This window comes from Diceros bicornis, chromosome 1, assembly GCF_020826845.1.
Source record: "Diceros bicornis minor isolate mBicDic1 chromosome 1, mDicBic1.mat.cur, whole genome shotgun sequence".
In the NCBI taxonomy this organism is placed as follows: domain Eukaryota; kingdom Metazoa; phylum Chordata; class Mammalia; order Perissodactyla; family Rhinocerotidae; genus Diceros; species Diceros bicornis.
In genome coordinates this window covers 90311222-90334060 of record NC_080740.1, presented here as the reverse complement: position 1 = coordinate 90334060, position 22839 = coordinate 90311222, and the positions used below count along the sequence as shown (strand labels likewise).

General features: G+C 57.9%; 1 protein-coding gene across 6 annotated transcripts; it reads right to left on the bottom strand.

Annotated features, from left to right (window-relative positions):
* Nucleotides 1-7347: 7347 nt before the first annotated feature.
* Nucleotides 7348-21575, bottom strand: FGFR4 (fibroblast growth factor receptor 4). Of its 6 annotated transcripts, none has more exons than XM_058546728.1 (18): nucleotides 21485-21574; nucleotides 15528-15671; nucleotides 14623-14886; nucleotides 14451-14531; nucleotides 14151-14317; nucleotides 13218-13341; nucleotides 12500-12690; nucleotides 12230-12368; nucleotides 11680-11873; nucleotides 11432-11577; nucleotides 11223-11344; nucleotides 9894-10004; nucleotides 9618-9808; nucleotides 9091-9231; nucleotides 8938-9008; nucleotides 8551-8688; nucleotides 8171-8276; nucleotides 7349-8072 (listed from the first exon to the last, which is right to left on the bottom strand). In XM_058546728.1, exons 2-18 carry the CDS (start codon nucleotides 15616-15618, stop codon nucleotides 7926-7928), a joined length of 2424 nt encoding a protein of 807 aa, XP_058402711.1. In that variant the 5' UTR covers nucleotides 15619-15671; nucleotides 21485-21574; the 3' UTR covers nucleotides 7349-7925. The 6 variants fall into 6 exon arrangements, with proteins under 6 accessions (XP_058402727.1, XP_058402734.1, XP_058402711.1 ...); XM_058546736.1 differs by having other exon boundaries at nucleotides 9091-9213; XM_058546770.1 differs by lacking the exon at nucleotides 21485-21574 and adding an exon at nucleotides 18807-18861 and having other exon boundaries at nucleotides 9091-9213.
* Between the last annotated feature and the right edge of the window lie 1264 nt (nucleotides 21576-22839).

The window sequence follows — 22839 nt, the reverse complement described above, 5'->3', positions numbered from 1 at the left end:
TCACAAGGCCAAGTGCTCCCCTCCTCCGACTCAAACATCCCTTCCTCACGGTCCCTTCCCTGAGTGGGTCGGGATTGGCCGCTGTTGTAGACACTCCCAGAGGTGGCCAGTTGACCTGCAGAGTCTGTGTTTAATGACAGCCGGCACTTTCCTGGCGCTTTGTTTAATTTGTCTCCACCTCTAGATCTTCAACTCCTCAGGGAAGGGGCCTGTGTCCGTCACAGGGTGTAAGAGGATGGAGCCTGGCCTACAGGAGGTGCTCAATAAATGTGTGTTCATTTACTGTGCCCTCCGGCCTTCCGTCTGGTCGTTACTCTTCAATGCGGGTCAGGTCGCCTCCTCTGGGAAGCATCACTGACTCCTCCCCCAGTGCCCGCTGCTCCTGGGCTTCTTCCCTTTGTTTGTTTTTTTAATTCCCTTTGATCCTCATTCCCCACTCTTATCACCCTGCTCCTCAGGCAGGTGCTAACGGTTTCTGTGTGTTCTTGTAATGGGTGTGTTTTCTGTGTCATCATTCCTTTTGTGCAAATGGCTTTGTGCTCTAGAGCTCATCAGTGCCTTCCCTTTCCACCCAGCACTGGGTTTCTGAGTCCCTCCACGTGGCTCTGTGTCCATCGGGTCCTCCACGTGTTATCGATGCACCTCCCAGTGAAGGACTCGGAGTGCCTCCACCCCTCCCCCAACCTCCCCAATGTGGTCACTCGTGAGTATTTGAGGGGGTATATATTCAGGGGAAAATTGCTAGTTCATAGGGCATGTGTTCATATAGTTAGCTGAAAGCTCCCAGCCGGCTCTGGGGTGGCCATCCTCACGGTCCCAGAGGGCCCCCATCCCTGCCTTCACCTGGCATTCTCCAGTTTTCACCAGTCCGATAGGGGCAAATGAGAGCATCTTGTGGACTCTCCTTGGGCGTCAGGATCTCCTCATATGGTCGTTAACCTCTGCGTTTCCTCGTGGGTCCATTGCCTTGTTACGCTCTCTGTATTTGTATTTTGATGTGTCTGTCTTTTTCTTGTGTATTTGCAGGTCTTCCTTAGATATTGGTCCCTTGTCCCCCAGGCTGTCCTTGACACAGTTGGGGGAATGCTGGTTTACAAGTAGACACCCTGAGCCTGGAGGTCCTTTAAGGGCAGTGACAGTCCTGAGCCCTCTCTGGGTTCCTGGCTCCACGTCAGGCCTGGGCCCCGAGTCAGGATGGGAGGAGGGTTGACCCTCCTGGGTCCACAGCTGGGCCCTGCTGTCCCTCTGTGGACACTGTGGGGCTCATCACGGTGAGGCTCATCACGTGGTCCCCTCAGGAGGCTACATGTATTTTGTGTACTTTGGGGGCACTGTCCCAGCCCCCAAAGAGTTTGGGGAGCCTCTTTGAGATCAACTCACCAGCTTGGGATTTAAATTTTGACTTTGGGAAGTTCATTCAACATGTATTCATTCCATGAACACATCTGGGGCACTTCCTATGCGCCAGACCCTGTGGTAGACATTCGAGGTATAGCTGTGACCCTTCGGCTTTTCAGAGCTCTCACCTTCTAGTGAGCTGGTAGCCAGTAACAAGTGAGCAAATAAGATACAGAAGAAAACAAACAAAGGGCTAAAATATGGAATAACAGAGGGAGGACTTTAGCCAGCGTGGTCAGGAGAGGCCACTCTTGGGAAGTGACCTTCGTTCTGAGAGCCAGCCAGAAAAACCAGGGGCCTAGCATTCCAGGCAGAGACCTGCAGGTGCAAAGGCCCTGAGGATCGAGTGAGCTTGGGGTGGTGGAAAAGCAGAAAGAAGGTCTTGGGCGCTGGAGGCTAGACGGGAAATGCGCGGAGTTTCGGGAGTGGGCAGGGATCAGTTCAGGCCTCAGTTCCAGCCTGGGCTGGTGTGTGAGGCGGGCAGGAGGACAGTGCGGCTGTGTTGGAGGGTGCTGGGCCCTGGGGGGCACTGAAGCTGGCTCTGGGGCAGCCTGAGGTTTGGGCCAAACGGCCCTGGAAGCCAATGTGTATTCAGAGGAGATGCTTTTCTTCTCTGGTATTTTTTCTTTTCTTTTTTTGGAAAAATTTTTAATTTTCAATTTTTGTAAATAAGTAATGCACATGCCAGGTGCAAAAATCAAAAGAAATAACGGTCCCCTCCCTCCCTGACCCCAGTCACCTAGTTCCTCTCCCCAGAAGCAACATTGTGCCCACCTGCCCGCCGTTCCAAGCGACTGCATCTCCACACCACAGGCACACGTTTACGCGAATGTGCGCGCACTGTGCACGCTGCTTGTGCCTGGAACTTTCCCCTCAGTGTAAGCGTGTAAGCAGTGTGAGCAGGAGAGAATTCCTCATCAGTGCACTTAGAGCAGCCTCTTTGTGAAGGCTCTAGAGCTGTCCTGTCAATACACAGCTCTTTAAACTTATGTTTAAATTAACTAAAATAAAATAATCAATTTCTCAGTTGTGTGAGCCACATTTCAAGTGCTCAATAGACACGTGTGGCTAGTGGCTACCCTTGGACAGCACAGATACAGAACATTTCCATAACTGCAGAAAGGTCTATTGGACAGTTCTGCTCTAGTGAATCCATGCCACCTGTCATTTGTCTCTAACCTGTCTGGCTTCAGGGGTTGCTTGGAAGGGGCCAGTGCCCTCGGTGGCAGAAGCTCAGCTGTGTTGGTGAAGCCTTCCTCAGCACATGCAGTGGGTCCCCCAGCAATGACAATAATCTCGCCCCCCCCCCCCAGGACCCAAGAGCTGCTCATTTTAAAGATTTTAGAGCTGTGCTGTCCAATATGGGTCTTGCTGTCCCAGCCTTGCCAACCGACCCTCCTCTCCTGCCTCCCAGGAAAGAGGACTGAGACCCTTGGTTTCCTGGGGGGCTCAGCTGTTGAAGGAAAGGGCTTCCCGGGCCAGAAGCCTCATCACCACCCTTACCAGGTCATTCAGTTGTTTGATGAGGCTTAGGGTGGCCTGTTCTGCACTGGGCCTGAGTTCTCAGAAGTGGAGCCCAAGAGGCCCCTGCCTTGGGTGGGACAAAGAGACATAAACAAGTCATTCCCGTCGTGCATAGAGGTGGAATGCCAGGCTGCACTGTGAGGTCCACATGGGCTTCCTGGAGGAGGTGGTAACTGAAGGGTACAAGGATGGCCTGGAGGTTCTAGAGCTGCGAGGAGCCCGCAGCCATACCTCGCAGGGCCAGCTGGTGAGACTGGTAGGGCCAAGTCAGGCTGGGCCCCAAGTACATGAGGAACACGAGGCTGGCACTGGGGGCCCCGGAAGGGGCTGGCGCTATGGAATGTGAGAGGATGTGGGGAAAGGCTGCGTGAGTTCAGCTGTTGGCGATTTCACGCCCCTCCTCAACCACTTCTTGGTGACGGGCCCCAGCCATGGGGCCCAGGTGCCAACGAAGGTCAGATTTCGGTAGCAAGAGAATAAAAGGAGATTTCCTCTGGAGAGGAGCCGTCTCTCCCCAGAGAGAGCTGCAGCTGCCTCACATGCATACCCCGGGATTAGGCTAAATCCTACAGCAGGTGGAGGGATGGAGGGGAGGAGGGGACCCCAGTGAGGGTCCAGGAGTGTGGGAAGGGGCGGGCAGTGGCGGGCTGAGTGTGCACACCTGAGTGTGTGTGCCCTGGGAATGGATCTCCTCCCTCCAGTCAGCTCTCTACTGCACCTCAGTTCTGCCGGGCGCAGCCTGGGGGCGGGGCGGGGGACGAGGACGGTGAACACTAAACGGGATCAAGCGCTGCACAGCAGGAGCGGGAGTGTGCAAGAAGACTCGAAAATGGGGCCGTTTCCGGGGAACGGGGAGCGTGAGAGCAAGGGGGTTGCTTTTCATCGAAAAGCTTTTGTGCCATTGGAGGGTTTTTTTCAGTTTTTTTTTTTTTGAAGATTTTATTTATTTATTTTTTCCCCCCAAAAGCCCCAAGATAGTTGTATGTCATAGCTGCACATCCTTCTGGTTGCTGCATGTGGGACTCGGCCCCAGGATGGCTGGAGAAGCGGTGACTCGGTGCTCGCCTGGGATCTGAACCCGGGCCACCAGCATCGGAGCGCACGCACTTAACTGCCAAGCCACAGGGCCGGCCCTTTTCAGTTGTTTAAACCGTGAACATGTGTTGCCTCTTTAAAACTGTGGTTCTCAAAGTGTGGCCCCCAGACCAGCAGCATCTGCATCCCCTGGGAACTTGTTAGAAATGCAGATTCCCAGGTTTCACCTCAAATCTACCAAATACAAAATTCTGGGGTGGAGCCCAGCAGTCCAATCCCTCCAGGTGATTCTGAAATATGCTTGAGTTTTCGAACTGCTGATTAAAAACTACCAAAGCAGTGCTTGCTTCCTGGTGTTCGCAGTCCGGGGACAGGAGACTGCTGAGAGCATCCTTCTCTATAGCGATGAGAGCCTCTGAATAGGGGGCTCAGCGAGAAGGGGAGCTGAAGCTGGAGGGCGGCCTCCCCGGGCCCTCTGAGAAATGAGGTTGAGTGAGATCTAAAGACCGGTAGGGCTTGACCAGGTGAGGGGGGCGGAGGAGAGTTCCCCAAGAAGGAACAGCCTGCGTGAGGGCCCTGTGGTGGCAGGGACCAAAGGCCATAGGGCTGGAGCCCAAAGCTCTGGGCCCGGCACGTCTGTGCTTGGGCATTGTGAACGTCCGTCCTCCCGTGCGCATAGATGTCCCATCAACAGATGTATCCTGCTTCGTGCAAACCCAGAGCCTCTCCTGGTCCCCAAAATGTCCAGGCCACTGGGGCTGTGGGAATGAACCCTGGCAGTGGAGAGAGCACCTGGTCCGGAGCTCCGACCCTCCCACTTACTGCCCCATGACCTCCTCCTTCTGAGCCTCCGTGTCCTCATCAGGGCAACAGGGAGAAGAATGCCTTCCTGGAAGGGCTGCCACCAGAAGGGAGTGAGATCATGGCAACCTGGCCCTGGGGGCCACTCCCTTCTAGTCCTGTGCGACAACAGCCATGGTCGGCTGATCACTTAGAACCACTCTCTGGGGTGTGTCGTCATTCCTGTGTTTTGGCTCAGAGAGAGTAACTTCAGTCATAGCACCCCCACACATACACTGTCGACAACCGGACCCTCCCTCCCGGGTGCCGATTCCCTCCCAGTGGCCTCCTGTCCCTTGGCTCCCACTTCCCAGATCGGGGTGGCTGTCTATCTATCTGCCTGGACCGATGCACACAGGCAGCAAGTGGCAGAGTCCGGAGGTGAGCCAGTGCTTTTTCTATAGGCTCTCGAGGCTGGCATCCCTAGCTGGGAAGCTGCTCAGAACCCAGCAGCCAGAGGGGACCGGGCTCCAGATGCTGCCATGCTGCCCAGACCAGGCTGGGGGAGGGGAGATGGAATAGCAAAGCTTGCACGGGGGTTAGCAGCATCTGTCTCGTTCTGACGTGGGACGTCAGGAATGTGGAAGGGCCCCAGCAAGCGCGTGCCTGCCAGGGATGTGGGCAGGGAGGGGGCACAGGGTGGGCAGCTGGCCCCCGGGACCTACCAGGCAGCAGCTGCCCCGTCACTCTGAGTAACCTGGCTCTGGTCCCTCATGTGCACAGGACCTGCCCAGAACCTGGGTAGATCAGCTCATCTCCTTCCTTCGTCCCCTATCCCTGTGACCCTGGACCCGTCATATTCTCAGTTTCGCCACCATGAAACTGGGAAGACTAATCTTCATCTGGTGAGGCTGTGATGAGGGAGAGTGGTGGGTGGCTGAGCCTGGCACAGCAGTGGGCTTGCGTTGGGACAGTGGAAAATGGGGCTCTCATTTGTCACCCCCTTGTCCTTACACACTGCTTTAGCCTCTCAGCCCTTTCCTTCCCCGGATGGGCTCTGAGGGATCTGCCTCTCCTGTGATTGACGGGGCTGGTGAAGGACGTGGTCACTGGCCAGTGACCTCCACTGGGAGACTCTAAATTTGGGAGTGGGTCTCAGTCAGAAAGTTTGGGGGCTCTTGGGGGCCAGTGGGGGTCCTTGAGTGCAGGAGGAACATGAGCCAAGAGCCGCTTTTGGAAGCTGCCTCTGGAGCCACCTGCAGGGGAACTGGGAGGAACCCTCAGGGTGCCTGTGAAGGTCAAGCACCAGTTTTTAGTGAAATACTCGGGCATGGCCCGTGTGGCGCCCTTCCCATGTGCTCATCCAAGCCTCATTTCATCCTAAACCCTAAGCTCTGGAAGGTAGGCAGGGCAGGAGCACCCCACTCCTACAGGCGGAGAAAGTGACCATCAGAGAAGTGACAGCACTGGCCTTGGGTCACTGGAAGTGGCAGGCTTTGTACCTCCTGGCTCCAAGTCCCGTGTTGTCTCCACCCCATTAGAGAATAGGGTTCCTGAGGGAAAGGAAGTGGTCGGTGAGGAGTCCCTGGTTTCTGGCCTGGTGCCTTCTCTGAGACAGGGGTCTTGGAGGAGGGGCAGTTTTGGAGGAAAGATGAGTAGTTCGGTTTGGGTCATGGTGAGTCAGAGAGGGCAGGGGCAGTGCGAGGAGACCCGAAACAGGAGGGGGAGCAAGGCTACGAGCTGCTGCTCAGTCTTCTGGGATGGCCCCAGCCCCAAATCTTTATGCCCAATGCCTTCTGACCCTGTATGTATTATCAGCCACCACCCACAGGAGGCCATGGGGCCAATCCAGGCGGCCTCACAGTGTCTGTCCCGACTGGGCAGTCTTGTCCAGAACAGAGCAGGAGAGAGCGCCAGGCACTGGGGTCAGATACCTCCACCCCGTGGTTCAAGAGCAGCAGTAACTGCCGGGATGGAGGCGGGGAAGGTTCCAGGCTCAGAGCCCTGGGAAGCTGATCCCCGCCCCCCCTCAGAGGGTGTTTGAGAACAGGCCTGGGACGGGCTGCCCAGGGAGGACCCAGCAGGCAGGGACAGCTGCAGCCCAGCCGGGCGGCAACCAGCTGCTGCCCGGGAGACTAGCCAGGGTGGGGTGGGGCGGGCACAGCCCCCACAAGCCTCCAGCCTGAGCGGAGAGCGTGGGAGCGGGCGGCAGCTCAAGACTGGGTTTCAGGCTTTCACGCTGTGTTAACGGTCAGCTTGGTTAATGCTGAGCAGATGGAGGAGGGGCGCTGCCAGCTCCCTTGGGGACAGTCCCAGGGCATGCACATGCACACGCATGTGCAGGGGGTACAGGAGTCTCGCCCAGTGGATGGTGCCCTGTGGAGTCCTCTGCTCATTAGCACTCGTTCACACCATCATGTACACAAGATGGTGCTGGAAAGACAGACAGACCAGGACAGAGGTGCACACAGGCTCCTGGATCCGAGGCAGCTGGAGGGGGATGCAAACCCAAGCCTGGCACAGAGCCCTCAGGCTGTGTCACCCAGCAAAACTCCCAGCTTGGGGATCCCTCCACTCTGTTCCCCCTCCATTTGCTGCAAGGAATACACCAGGCACACAGAGGTTTCTTTCAAAAAAATAATTTATAAAAGGCCACTTGCTTCTGTGTTTTCAGCAGGCTTCCAGCCTGTCAGCTAAGAGCCAAGGGGCCAATGCTCCTTCCCAGGATGCTGGGACAAGCAGCAGAGGGGTGGCAAGGGAGGCCTAGCGAAGTCGGGTCCAGAGGCCCAAGACCTCTCCTGGTGTAGGGAAGCACGGAGGCTTAGGACAGCCCTGCAGCCAGGTCCAGCCAAACCCCTGGAATAGGACCAAGTGCCAAGGCCCAGCAGGCCAAGTAGAACCCTGCCTCTCAGGCCTTTAGAACACTCGGCCATGGCGCCAAGGGCAGGGGCAGGGCCTTGAGAGTGGGGTTGAACTCTGGTTTGGGAACCTGACGCCAGAGCAGGAAGCCTCAATCAGGGACCTCGGCACCAAGGACGGACCTCCCCAAAGCAGAACCAGAGATCTGGGACAGCACCCTGAGGTCAGGGCCGGAGGCTGCCAAGGTCAAGCACTGCCTGGGTGCGGCTGAGCCAGGAGGCCCAAAGCCGCCAGCCAGCCAGCCTGTGCGCACAACCTCAGGCCCCGGCTCATGTCTGCACTCCGGGGAAGGGGAAGGAGCTGGAACCCAGTGGCAGGGGGTCATGGCTGAAGACAGAGTCGCTGGAGGAGCAGGTGCTGCTGGCGTCCACACTGGCAGGGGAGTAGGGTCCAAAGGTCAGGCGGAGGTCGAGGTACTGCAGGGAACAGTGCTGGTCAGCCCTGGGAGTTAGCTCGGGTGAGGCCCAGAGGGGAGCGGGCGGAGGGAGGTCATGGGACAAGAGAGGAGTGGTACCTCCTCAGAGATGGCCAGCAGGACCTTGTCCAGCGCCTCCACCAGCTGCTTGAAAGTGGGCCTCTGAGAGGGCGCTGCGTGCCAGCACTCACGCATCAGGACATACCTGGGGGGGCGGGGGGCAGACGGTTAAGAGGAGCCTCAGACTTGGGTGAGGGGAGGCCCTCATGGCCCTGGGTGGGGCGTGTGATGAAGGGGCAGGTGGGACCATTTAGTGGAAGGGCACAGAAGCCAGGCCAGGACCTCCCCACTGGGCCGAGGAAGAGGTGGTGAGAGTTAGTGAGAGTTGGTGCTGACCACTCGCCAGGGCTAGACCCTGAGCTAAGGTCAGGGAAGAAGACGAGGACTGGAAAGTGAGGGAGAGTAGGGCGAGGCCTCACAGCTCTGGGGGGCAGTTCGGGGGCCGGTCCATCCGATGGCCCTCCCGCAGCAATGAGAAGAGCTCCTCCACTGGGATGCCAGGGTATGGGGAGCCCCCGAATGTGAAGATCTCCCACAGCAGGATCCCAAACGACCACCTGGAGGCAGGACAGGGCTCAGCAGGGCACAGCTTCGCTTCCTCCTCCTGGGGCTGGGATGGGGGCATGAGGGTAGCCATGATCTACCATGGGGGCTGGGGATTGGGGCCCCTTTTGGAGTCTAGTCCCACTCAGGTGATCTTGGGCAAGATCAGGGCTGTGTGACCGTGGGCAAGTGCTTTGCCCTTTCTGTGGGGTAGGGCAATGATCACTGGTGGACACTCTGGACCCCCAACTTCCAGGACTCACACGTCACTCTGGTGTGTGTAGACTCGGTCAAACAAGGCCTCAGGTGCCATCCACTTGACGGGCAGGCGACCCTGGATGGGAGAGGTGTGAGCATTGGTGCCAAGTCCCACAGTGCCCCCAGCCCCCCATCCAGCTCTGCCCTGCCTCCCTCACGTTGCTGGTTTTCTTGTAGTAGTCAATGTGGTGGACGCCGCGCGCCAGCCCAAAGTCAGCGATCTTCATTACATTGTCTTCAGTCACCAGCACGTTGCGAGCAGCCAGGTCCCGGTGGATGCACTGGGGCAAGGGCAGGAGCTTAGAGTTATGAGGACACACGGCTGGGAGCTGGGCACATACCGCCTCACGGTAACCCGGGCGTGAGGGGTCATCCACCCATTTTACAGATGAGGCAGTCAAGATCCAGAGAGGGGAAATGTAAGCCGTCTACTGTTAGGGCCCATACCCTCTCTCCTGCATCGCCTCTTCCCTTGCTCTGCCTATGGGTTAAGCAATATGTGAGGAAGGAATGGGGGCATGCAGTGTCAACTGCATATGGTTGGGGGTACTGAAGGACTTGGGGACATTTAGGCGGGGTAATGAGAAAGGGGAGAGAGGGAGAAGTTGGGGACATTTAATGCCAAGGGCATGAGTGTGGAGATGGAGTGACTGGAGTGGTCCAGAGTGCTGCCCAGTGCCTATACCTTCCGAGACTCCAGGTACTGCATGCCTCGGGCCACCTGGTAGGCGCAGGAGACCAGGGCGGGAAAGGAGAGTGGCCCCTCACTGCTCCGTGGCCCATCAGGGCTGAGGTCTGGGCCTGGGGGGCGCCGGGCCCGCAGGAACTCCCGCAGGTTTCCCTTGGCGGCACACTCGACAATTACGTACAGAGGCCCTACGGAGGCGAGGGGGCACAGGGAGGCTGCCGATGCTGTGGGTCATGCCCTGACTGCCCCCAGCCAGCCGCTGCCCTGCCTCACCTTCCTGGGTGCAGACACCCAGCAGGTTGATAATATTCTTGTGTCGGCCAATCAACTTCATCACCTCCATCTCAGAGACCAGGTCTGCCAAGTCCTTGTCGGAGGCGTTGTCTGCAAGGGGACAGCTAGGGTGACTACATAAGGGAGGCTGCAGGATGGAGGACAGGACTTGGATCGCTGGACCCAGAATCAGGAAGGTCTGGGCCTGAATCCCCATTGGGCTGAGTGGCCTTGAAAAAGTCTCCTAACCTCTCTAAACCTCAAGATCCTCTTATATGAAATGGGACAATGGCTCATGCCCTACCTCTCACAACAGTTGCAAGGATGCAACGAGATCAAGGATCTAAAAGAGGTAGGCCTGCCAGCGAGTGGGACCAGGAAACAGGAGAGAGGGGAAGAGCTCTGAGCAGGAAGGAACTCCATCTGGAGGGCTTGGCGTTAGTCCCTGACCGGGGTGAGAGCTCCGGGGGGCGGGAAGCAGGCCGGCGCCCTGAGGTCTGTCTGACTAAGGCCTGGCGTCCATCTGCCTGGGAATTCAGGGAGCTGCCAGTGGGGCGCAGTTAGGGGAGGCCAGGAAGAAGCTGCTCCAACTTCTCTTGAGAAGGCTGAGGACCAGGGGCTGACCTGTGGCCCTGGGCCAATGACATACCCTCCCGCCAGAACTCACAATGCACATTTCTCAATCCCTGCCTCCCAGAGTGCCAGGTGGCCCCAGCTGTGCAGGGGTGCAGGGAGGGGCAGAACAGCGGTTTGGGCCACTCTTATAGAGGGGGCTGGGGACAGCAATGAAAGGCCCCGGTGGTAGGTCCCTTGTGTGTCCTGAGCACCTTAGGACTGCTGCTTGGGGGCTGGGACTGAGTTTAAGCAGAAGGTGGAGAGTGGTGGACACAGGGAGACAGACCTGGGAAGGGCCCGGGGGATGCTGAGGGTGTGACTAGGGGGAATCGTGGGGGATGCGATGGAGGCCTGGGAGGCTGACAAGGTTAAATGAGGCCAAGCCTGACATGGGTCCAGCGCTGACAGGAGGTATCAAACCCCAATCACCCCCAATCCTTGTAGTCATCAACATCCCAATGGTTAAGACTTTACGCACTAGGCACTTTCCATGAACCCCAGGCTGGGAGGTAGGGACTGTTATTTACCCCAGGTGTCACATGAAGAAACTGAGGCTAAGAAATGACTTGCCAGCATCAGTAGCAGAGTTGAGCCCCAAGTCCAAGGGTGGGATCCTGCAGCTTCTCCTGGCCCTCAGGGCTCAGCTGGTAGCACCATGAACCCCTTCTGTTTGTCCCAAGGCCACAGTACCTCCCCCAAGGCCACCACACTCACCCTTGAGCATCTTGACGGCCACAGTGCTGGCCTGGTCGGGCCGGGCAGGGTCCATGCCGAAGGCCTCCGCACGCACCACCTGCCCAAAGCAGCCCTCGCCCAGTGGCTTCCCGAGCAGCAGCCTGGAGGTGGAGGAAGCTGAGGCCTCAGCTGTCTAGGCAGCACTCTTCCCCAGGGCCTGCGCCCCACCCTCACCCCACTCAGCATACCTGTCTCGGGGAAACTCCCACTGCGAGTCGAGAGGTAGGTCTAGACTCACAAGGCCAGCGAGCAAGGGCGGGCCACTGGAGGAGAGACGGACGCCCCTCACCAGTGACGAGCTTGACTTGGCTGAGGAGCCGGACTCCAGGGAGAACTGCAAAGTGGGAGACTTGGTGGGCCTGCGGGAGCCAAGCTGCAGCGGGAAGGCAGGCCGAGAGCCTCGATACAGGGACATGGGATGGGGGTCCGCACATACCTGTCGGGCCAGAGGGAAGCGGGACAACTTCTGCACAGCTGCGGGCTGCCGGGGGTGCCGGCTGTGGAGCACCTGCCCACGATACAGCCCGGCCAGCAGCAGGAGCACCACCAAAGCCAGAGAGCCCGACGTGTACAGGATGATGTCCGTGTACCTGGCCTGGGGCGCTGCTGCTGTCCACGTGAGGTCCTCTTCTGTCCACAGATGGACACACACACACAGATAACTGATAGGTCAGTGGTCAGATGGCCAGCCCCACACCCTCTAACTCAGGCCTTCACAGCTCCCCACACACACAGGGGGACACATACCAAGAAAGCTGCAGTTATACCCAGTCCCACATATCCACACCCCAGAGGGTCACATGGACAGTCACATGTGGACACACACAGAGGGGTTGTTGCATGCAGAATCAAACACACAAATCCACACACCATGTCCTAAGCCCAGACCCCACAGGTCAAGAGAGACTATCCACCCAACAGGTCATAGCCCACTGCTGGACCAGAGCAGGATCCCGAAACCTCTCCTGGCCCCCTGGGGTGCTCACCTGGCAGCACCGTGAGCCAAGCCGACTGATAGGAGAGGCCGATGGAGTTGCCCGCCAGGCAGGTGTACTCGCCTGCATCCTCTGCCGACACATTCCGAAGGTACAGGACCTCTACCTCTGAGCTATTGATGTCTGCTGTCTGGGGATGCAGGACACACTCCAGGGTCACAGCAGGGCCTGGGGCCACACTGTGGCTGGGAGGGGAGCTGGAGACCACCTCCCGCCCCCCAAGGGAGAAGGGTGGGGCTCAGGCACCGGCAGGGGATGGACCTTCAGGACTTGCACATAGGGGAAGCCGTCAGCACCGAAGCTGCTGCCATTGATGACGATGTGCTTCAGCCACTGGATGTGGGGCTGGGCGTCGCTGTACACCTTGCACAGCAGCTCCACGTCACTGCCCGCCACAGCTGTGGTGTTGGCCGGGAGCCCTGCCTGCAGGATGGGCCGGTGTGGGGACCGCTCTGGGGGCCAGATCGGGCCGTCAACCTTGACCGGCAGCACCCACAGAAGCCTCCTGCCCACCGCCTGCAGCATCCCCCAGATCAAGGGAGAGACCTTTCTGATATGGAGCTCAGACCTTGTCTGTCCCCTGCTTACCCTGCTTAAACCTTCCATGGCTCCCCACTGCCTTCGGGGTCAAGAACAACTTCTCAGCCTAGCATTCAAAATCCTCCATGGCCTAGCTCCCCACTTAAAAGGCACACTCAGGCATACACCTCCCCACACACACACGGCATTCCTTACACCCAGGGCCTTCACTCAGCCTGTCCTCTCTCCCTTGATGTCTTTCCCACTTTTCCTCTTGGCCCACTCCTGCTCCTGCAGGCCCACCTTAGCCCCTATGCTTCCCTCGGACCCACCTGGACACTCTGAGCAGCTTGAGTGAGTCATCCAAGACTCAGTCCATGTTGCCTGCCAGACTAGGCCCCACCTGAAGGCAGGGACAGGGCTCCCACCCCGATGGCGCCTCGCCTACCCATCCGCTCACCCAGCACGTCCAGCAGATAGCTGTAGCGGATGTTGCCCATAGAGTTCTCCACGAGGCAGGTGTACGTGCCACGGTCCGAGGGCACCACGCTTTCCATCACCAGGCTCCAGTGCTGGTGGCGCAGCTGGGGGCAGGGGAAGTGTCCATAAGGGGCAACCAACCCATGCCCACCCAGGGGCCCAGGGCATGAGGAGGCCAGATCCTGCCCACGAGGCTCTTCTCAAGCTCTCTAGGCCCTGGGAGGCCAGGCCAAGGCCAGGACTTTGGGACAAAGGAGAAGGCTCCAAGAAGTGTCTGAGCCCTGGGTCTGAGTCTCTGAGTTTTAGCTCGACCTCTTCCTAGCTGTCCCACCTCGAGCCAGTCTTTGCCCTCTTGGAGTCTCAGCATCCTCACCACGGCCTGGAGCTCACCCTGCAGGGTCTCATGAGGATGAACTGCTAGAATTATTAATTGATACCTGCCGATCAGTGATCCTGCCCACTTTACAGATGGAGTTTCTTTTTTTTTTTTAAAGATTTTATTTATTTATTTTTTCCCCCCAAAGCCCCAGTAGATAGTTGTGTGTCATAGCTGCACATCCTTCTAGTTGCTGTATGTGGGACGCGGCCTCAGCATGGCCAGAGAAGCAGCGCGTCGGTGCCAGCCCGGGATCCGAACCCGGGTCGCCAGCAGTGGAGCGCACTCACTTAACCACTAAGCCACGGGGCCGGCCCACAGATGGAGTTTCTTAGGCTGAGAAGTTAAATCACTTGCGGGAGAGTGGCAGACAGAGTGGGAACATGAACCAGAGCTGTCCAAGTCCACAGTCTAGTGCTCCTTCTGGGCCCCTGCAGCTGCCTTCCTCATTAGAGAAAGAGCTGTGGGTTTGATTTGGGCGGACCAATGACGGAGTGAAAATGGAGGAGCTGATGGTCTTGGAACCCAGAGACTCACCCGAATGCCTCCAATGCGATGTTCCCCGTGGAAGTCCTGTCCATCCTTGAGCCAGCGGATGGTGGGCGTGGGGTTGCCTGCAGCTGGGCAGCGGAACTTGACGGTGTTCCCAGCAGGCACTGCATGAAGTTTCTTCTCCATGCGTTGAGGGTGTGTCCAGTACGGTGCTGGAGGGAAGGGGAAGGGAGAACCTAGTGCCCCAGGATGACCACCTGCTTCAATCCTGCTTCCACATAGGTTTCTTCTTCTCAGTGACCAGCTGGGAGGTAGGGAAATGAGTCCCTGAGGACTAATACTGACCTTGCTGGGGGTACACGTGCCCATTCGAGGGGCCCCTGTGGGCCTTGGGGTCCTCATCACCATTGCTGGAGGTCAGGGAGTCTATGTCAGGGACAGAGGGAGGCGTCTGAGGTCCAGGATGGGGAGGGTCTCTCTCCCCAGGCAATCCTTAGCCCCTGCTAGATCCCCTTACCATCCACAACCAAGGTGACGTTGTGCAGGACAAGCATGGAGCCTCGTGCCAGGCAGAGGTAGTGGCCAGCATCCTCCAGTAGGGAGCTGGCGATCTCCAAGCGGCCCCTCCAGCCTCGTACTCGGCCGGCAGGTGCCAGGCGACTGCCCTCCTTGTACCAGTGGCCACTACGCTCAGCCCGCCCACAGCATAACCGTACAGGCTGCCCAAGGGCCACAGTCAGCTCCTGCTCTTGCTGCTCTGGGCTGGGGGCCAGGCAGGGCTCTGTGGACCAAGGGCAGAGGTCAGTGAGCCCCACAGCCTCTCCTGAGGCAGCCCCCTGCATACGGAGAACATGCGGCACACACGGGGCACAAGCACCTCATGACACATGCTGGACACCTGCAGCTCCTCAACACACACACAACCACATGCTACAGACGCTAGGTGCAGAGCAAATGCCACGCCTCTGGTGCACATCACACACAGTGCGGAGCACACATGCTGGACTGGACATGCCACTGCCTGAGACACACACACACAGCACACGCCATAGGTGCCACACACAGGGCACATGCCACACCTCCGGCCACATCATACTCACAGTGTATACACCGCCTATGCTGCCTGGGCCTCCCAAGCCACACGCTCAGTGCACAGCACGCACACACACACACGGCCAAGGGGCTCACCACACCAGCTCTGCAGCCCAGCTCAGGGCCTTGCGCCCTGCAAGGCCAGTCCTCTCTTGTGGACACAGAGACAAGTGGATGCTTGCTGGGAGCCAGACACTAAGTCTCAATGGTTGGGTCCTGCCCTGCTGCCACCTCCCCAGGGCCTGGGCCAGGATCCTCCCAGCTTTGCTCAGCCAGCAGCCCCCTCCAGGTGCCTACCCCTGCCACCCTCTCCCACCTTAGCGGCCATACCCAGCTCCATTTCCTCAGAGGCCTCAAGGGACAAAGCTGGAGCCCTGGGCACCCCAAGCAGGACTCCCAACAGGGTCAACAGCAGCCGCATCTCCTTCCTGCTGCTCCCGGGGACCCAGGCTGGGCTTCCCACCGACTGCCTTCCTGAAACGGAGGGAGAAGAGCTCCTGCGTGTGTGCACTTTCGCTGGCACTACCCCCTATTCCTGCAGATGAGGAAACTGAGACATGAAATGGTGGGCCGACTTGTCCAAGCCCCCTGCCGGCCAGCGGCAGAGCAGAGACGGGAACCAGCTCTGCTGTTGCCGAGCCCAAGGCCTCCCCACAGTAGGTCGTGCAGGGGGGCTGGGCTGGGCTTCCTGCTCTCCTCCTGTCCTGCTGAGACCCTGGCACAAGTTCACAGAAAGGGCAGTTTTGGGATTCTTTCCTTGGAGGGAAGCAGAGAATGGAGACATATCTTCTGCTCGCTTTCAGCACACATAATTTATTTTTTGCTGAATAAATGAATTTATTGCTAAAGAGCCTCCCCCCTGCCAATCTGAAATATAATACAAGGCCAAACTTCAGCATCTGGCTGTTCTCTGATCTGACCCCCACTCCTTCTAGCATTGCTGACATTCCCCTGACCCACTTTGGCTATCTCCAGTGGCACAGTGCTCACTACTAACAAGGCAGGACATCCTATGGCAAGCAGGAAGTTCTTCCTGATTCTAAACCAGAATTGCATCCTGGGGATACCTCTGCTTTACCTCCCCCATATCTCCATCTGAGGCAACACACACCGTGGTAAAGAATGTAGACTCGAGTGTCTGATAGAGCCAAGTTCAAAACCTGACTTTTATCAACTTGCAAGTCCCTGCCCCTCTCTGGGCTGCTGTCCTCAGAACAGCTCTGAGGATAAGAGATATTGAAGGCAGGGGCTGGGCACACAGAATGTTGAACTATTCTCCCCCTCCTCATGACTGTCACCCTGGATCTGCCCACGGCCAGTCACCTCCGGTTCTGGCGCTGAAGTACACACCCACCCCATCCTGTTACCCTCCTCCACATGCCACCAATGATGAAGCCATCCCCCAAAAGGAACACTCAAAACTGAGCCTCAGCTGGGGCAGGGGAGGATAGGTGACCAGTGTAGTCCCGGCGCCCACTGGCTGTTACCTGGGGCTGGCTGTCAGGTGACACTGGTGTCTCTGGATCTACCTTGACCAGGAAGCCCATCACACCCTCCCTTCTCAGCCACTGCCCCCTCCCCTTCCCACCTCCCTCCAAAACACATTCAGCTCTGGCTCTGAGGCAGGGGGCACTTAGCTTGTCCAGGCCAAAGCCATTATCTCCCCTTCAAGTTGCTCCTTCAGTGGGTTTTCCTGGAAGCTGGGGCATCATCTCTGTCTATGCCCTCTCCTCTCCCCTCCCCTCCTTCCAGTCCATTCTGCCTCCTCAATCCCTTTCCAATCCATCCTACCTCCCCTGCCTGTACCCAGGGCAGGCCATGGTCATCTCTAGCTTGGGCCTTTGCAAACATCTCCTTGGGCTCTTCAGCCTCTGGTCTCCAGCAAGGTTTTAAAGATTACAAGTATGCCATGTCACCCCCTCCCCCAGCTTACAAGCCCCTAATGGCTGCCTGTATCCAGCAGGATCCAGTCCACACTGTTTATCATGCATCCTAGGCTCCCTGCCTGCCCTTGTCAATGTCTTTGGTCACACAGTCTGCCCCTTCAGCCTCTTGAATACCGAACCATTGCCTTTCAAAACTGGGCACATCTTCTCTTGCCTATTCCTCTGTGGTCTCCATTTCTCTTCTTCACCTGGCTGGCTGCCACCATCTCTGCACCCACCCCCAGTTTCCATGGCCCCTCCTCTGTAAACCAGCGCCCCCTCCCCCACCCGAGCTCTGCTCTGCAGGGAGGTCGTCTCTCTGGGTCCACAGCTGCGGCTGGGAGTGGGGTGGAGGGGCCCGAGGATTTTATTCCCACCCCCAGGCTGTCCTGACCTCAGAACCTCAGGGCCCTTAGTCGGGTCACAGTCGGCCGATGACCGGCCGACTGCCCTGCACGTGGGGCCGAAGGGCCTCACTCTGGCATCAGGCAGCCTGGATTCTCCTCCAGCCTCCCGCAGTCAGGGGCAGGGGGACCCTGGGCCCATGACTGCACCTCTCGGAGCCTCATCTTCCTCATCTCTACTCGGGGCGCACAGAAGGTCCAGCAGCCGAGGGACCAGCGCGCTCTCCTCCTCCACCCCTACCCGGCCACTCTGGGGGGAGGTGAGAGTCCGCAGTTCCGAGGGGGCGCTGCAGAGACAGACGGCCCGCCCCCGCCCCGGTGGGCAATGAGTAACCAGCTCCGCGGCCAGGGTGCTCTTTGGACGGAGCGGGACAAAAGGCCCTGTGTGCACTGCGGGTTACTGATTTACCGTCCCCCCAACCCCCGCCAAGCGGACGCCCAGGTCCCCAGTGCTGGGAGGGGGCAGCTCCAGGAACCCAGCCGCCGCTCGCCCCCTGGCGGCTGGGAGCGCAGCCTGGGCCGCATGGGGTCCCGGTCACCTCGATCCTCCGCGGCTCAGCTCCCGGCACAGGGTCCTCGCTCACCTGGGTCCTCCGCGGCCCCGCTGCCAGCTCCCGCCAGCCCCGACCCCGCGCCCAGCGGGGACCGCACTCAGCCCGGGCGTCCCTCCGCCCCGGGCCGCAAAGCCAGGAATGCACCCGCGACAGCGGCGTGGCCGGGGGGCCAGCGCCCCGCCCACCTCGGGCCCCGCCCCGCCCGGACCAGCTCTATCCTGACCGCGGCGTGCTGGCGGGTGGCACCGCGTCCCGCCCACCTGAAGACCCGTCCCGGAGCCAGACAGCGGAGAGCGGCAGATCGGGTCAGCCCAGTCCCGGGCCCGGGCCCAGCCTGCCGCACACCCCCTCAGACTCCGCCTCTCCTGCCCCGCCCCGGCCAGGCTCCCAAGTTCTAGTCCATCGCTCTGTCTCCTGCTCTTCACCCCTTGGGGAACGAGACCCAGCAGTCCTAACCCGCCCGCCCCCGCAGACCTCTGCCCAGCCTCGCTGCTCTGCCTTCTGCGCAATCGCGGGACAGTGGCTAGCAGACCCCCTCTGCCCTCATCCTTGTCCGTCCTCTGCACACCTTCCGATTGGTATTTTAAATACAAACCCGACTGTACCAACCACAACCTCCCCTCTAAAACCTTCCAACAGCTTCCTATAAAGATTCTTGACGTGACCTGGCCCTGCCCACATCTCCAGACGAGTCCTTCATTCACTTCTTCCTTGCTCCCACCCTACCTCTGGGCCTTTGCGCGCGTGGTGCCTGCTTCCTGGAATGCTCTTTCTCCTCTAGGTCTGGCTAGCTTCGTTTCGTTCTTAGGTCTCAGCTCGCTTCCTCGGAGAAGCCTTCTGGACTTGCCACCGTCTTCCTTTTCTTTTTTTCGTGAGGAAGATCAGCCCTGAGCTAACATCTGATGCCAATCCTCCTCTCTTTTTTGCTGAGGCAGATTGGCCCTGGGCTAACCTTGTGCCCATCTTCCTCTATTTTATATGGGACGCTGCCATGCGTGGCTTGACAAGCCTATGTGGGGCGCGCCGGGATCAGAAGCTGCGAACCCTGGGCCGCCGCAGCGGAGTGGGCACTTCACCGCTGCGCCACCGGGCTGGCCCCACACGTTCCTCTTTGGTGGCTTCTCTTCGGCGAGCATGGAGAAAGAAGCTGGGAGGGAGGTGGTTCAGATCACACATCGCAGGACTCCGATCTCGCACCATCACAAGTGGCTTTGGGACGTTACTCCATCTCTGTGTCTTCCTCTTCTCGGCAGTGAAACAGGTGTGATGATAGTATCCTCAAGAAGTGGTAGCAGGGGCCAGCCCAGTGGCGTAGTGGTTAAGTTTGCACCCTCCGCTTCCGTGGCCTGGGGTTTGCTGGTTTGGAACCTCGGGCACCGCTCATCAAGCCATGCTGTGGCGGCATCCCACAACCAAAATAGAGGAAGACTGGCACAGATGTTAGCTCAGGAACAATCTTCCTCACACACACACACACACACACACACACACACACACAAAATGGTCGCAAAAAGTAGACATGTTGGTATGTGTAAGCCTGTTGTTCTAAAACACTGCTTGACATATAGCACTTGCTTTGCAGTGTTAGCCGTGATTATTTAGGACCCATTATTTCTTCATGACACGTTCCAGAATTGTAACTAAAGAGTTAATTCTGTAAACAGAAGGCAGGAACTCCCTGCAGACCCCACCATTGTGTCTCAAGTGCCTGGCACACAGTGGGTGGGCCGGAATCGCTCTGTCCCACATGGCTCAGGTCTGCCTCACCTGGAAGCACTTGAGCATCTTGACAGTGGCCAAACAGGAGGCCAGCCAACCATTGACTTCTGCACAACCCTCACCTCAAGTCCCAGCCCTCTACTCCTCTGAAGGTTCCTTGAGGAGAAAGGAAACCCCTCCCCTGGGGTCTCAGGCTCCCCTTCCCACATAGCCCTCTGGCTGGTGGAGACTCTGCCCTGGGGGAAGCAGCTTCCGTTCCCATTGTTATGAGGAGAGGTCTCCGCTTTCTCCACTCTTACTCCCAATGGGATAGAGGATTTTCCTTTGTATGACTAAAAGGCGCATTAAAGTGATTTTCTTTTCCTTCTCAAACTAAAGAATGGCCTCCTCCCAAAGATAAATCAGACAATTGGCTAACTTTTAAGAACAGCTTGTCCTGATTCCCCTCATCCAGGGTCCTTCCTCACTGGAGCACTCGGGCAGGCTGAGGCTCCTGGCACTGGAGATGCGCAGCAAATGGGAGCCTCCTGCCCAGAGGGGCCTCGCCAGGCTTCCTGGACTCCTGGAGAGACTCAGCTCCCTGCCTCTGGTCCCTGCTGGCTCCCTTTAGTGAATGTGGTTGTTGGGGGTGGGTGAGCTGCCAGCAGGAGCTGGACCCTACACAGCTTTCATTCAACTTCCAGGCGCTTTCCCAGTTCGCCTGAGCCAAAGGCAGAGTAGAGGCTTTCATAGCCCAGGTCGTGCAACCTCCCTGCCCCCTGAGACACACAAGACCCTTAGACTGGCAACCTCACCCCTCCACCCCACATCCCCTGTTCAGCCCCCCTCCCACACTCACGGCCTCTCACACTGACCCTCTGCAGAGCCTGACGCTCTGTCACAGAGTCATTCATTCACTCCTTCACTCGTCTACTGTTTATTGAGGGTTCAATATGTGGGATGCACTGTTCTAAATCCTGGGGATAAAGCAGTGATCAGACCCAGCCTCCACCCTTCCAGGAGCTGCTGGCATTGTGGGGAGAGGTAGATAAGTAAGCAGAACCCAGAAGGAGGCATGCCAAGGCTGTCTGGGAGAGGAATCCTAGCCCGTCTGCCCGTCACAGGCTCACTCTTTGGTTAACAATCTTTCACCAGTTGCATTTACAGTCTCTCTCTCAAAGACTTTCACACACACACACACACACACACACACACACACACACCCCTAGCAGGGGTTCAGAAGCCTGCCATTCTAAGATCCTGCCTTTAGCCTGCCTCTGCCTCAGTTTCTCCATCCAGAAAATGGGCACACTCCTGCCCCCTTTTCCCCAGGGGTGTTGGAAGAAGTGAATGAGTTAAGAGGTGGGAATGGGTTTCACCAGAACAGGAAGTAGGGAAGAAGTCCTTGCTTTGACTGAGCTCCCCTGTATACCAGGCATCATACAAGGTCAGGCAGTATATGGGCATTAAGTCCTTTGATCTTCCCGTCAGCCAAATGAGGGTAGGAGTCCTTAGCTCTGTTTTGCAGGTGAGGAAACAGAAGCTCAGGCAAATGGAATGACTTGTCTGAATTCACATAGCAAGTGAACAGAACTGAGATTGAACCCTAATCATTTGGGACAAAGAGAGAGAGCTCAGGGTGACTGTCCACAGAGCTGAGACTGTGGATGCTAACACATCGGCCCACTTTTTGCCCCCATCCTTACCTGTGACCCTGGAAGGTGGAGATTCACCTGAAGGGGAGGGTGTGTGGAGGCTGCGGCTGGGTATTGCTCTCCCTGCCCATTTGCAGTACTGATGGGGCACCTATGAAGCACCAGGCCCGAGGCTCCTGGAATGCCAGGCCGGGCCAGGAGGGGTTCCTGAGGCCATGCCCCGCCCCTCACCTGCCTGGGAGCAGAGTTGGGGGGAGGGGGCCGACGTTGCCTGGTGCCTACTGTATTGCTCTTGGATGGCAGCCGGGCCCTGGAACAGTGCAGCTCTTGTGCGGAAGGGCTGCCCTGAGCCCCTGCCCGGCCCCGCTCCAGCCCCAGCCCGGCCCCAGCCTCTGACCCAGTCCTGCGCTTTCTTGTCTTCTCTCCTTCATTTCTTTCTTTTAAAACAATTTGTATTTTCAGAAAGTTTTGAAATATAGAAAAAGTTACCCAGGGTAATAGCATACAGTGGCTACTCAGAATTGACAGTTGTTATTACTTTACCATTTTTTCCAACCCTTTTCTATCCTGGCTTCTCCCACAGGCTCCGGGGGGGCCTGGCCTGGCTCATTAAAATTGAGGTGACGTTGACAGCAACTGAGTGGTGAAATATTGGGTGTTAGAGGCAGATAGATGTGGGTTTGAATCCTGAAAACTTTGTAACCTTGGACAAGTCACTTAACTTTAAGCTTCAGTTTCATTTTCTATAAAATGGGAATGATGGCTCTTCTGTGAGGACTCAGTGTGGTGCTGCATATAAAGCTTAATGCACACAGCCATGTTCAGTAAAGAGTGGCAGATATTCATATTAACAACGATGGTCCAGGGTGGGACCCACCTGAAGGTATGGGAAACTCACTCCTGTGACCAAGAGGGAAGAATGTGAGGGTCACCCTCTCCAGCCCTCAAATCTCCGCATTCCCCACCCCTTGGGCACATCTATGTCGAATTTCTACTCTGGAGACAACAAAGCCATGAATTGCAGGCTGCCCAGGGCATTGTGGTGGAGGCCGGGAGCCTGGCGTTGATGTCGGCAGCCTGGGAGAGCTCTTGGGGAGGCCCCTCAGAACAAGCCAGATGGAGGGGAATGGGCTAGGAGGGATCTGAGGCTCTCTCTGGGCTAGTCCTGGTGCTACCCAGCATCTCAGCAGCTCCCCTGGTCCCCTTGTTCCCTGGTCCCAGATACTGTGGGCCCATGTCCTGGCTTATTTGGACAGGGAGTGTCTGGGGCTTTCATGGTTTGCCAGACTCAGCTCTCTCTAGACTTGGGCCTACAAACCTCACATCCCCTGGATCTTGGCATGCACATTTGTTTGGAGGAGGGAGGGGGCCAGGACACCTGGGAAGTGGCAGAGGCTGGGCAGGAA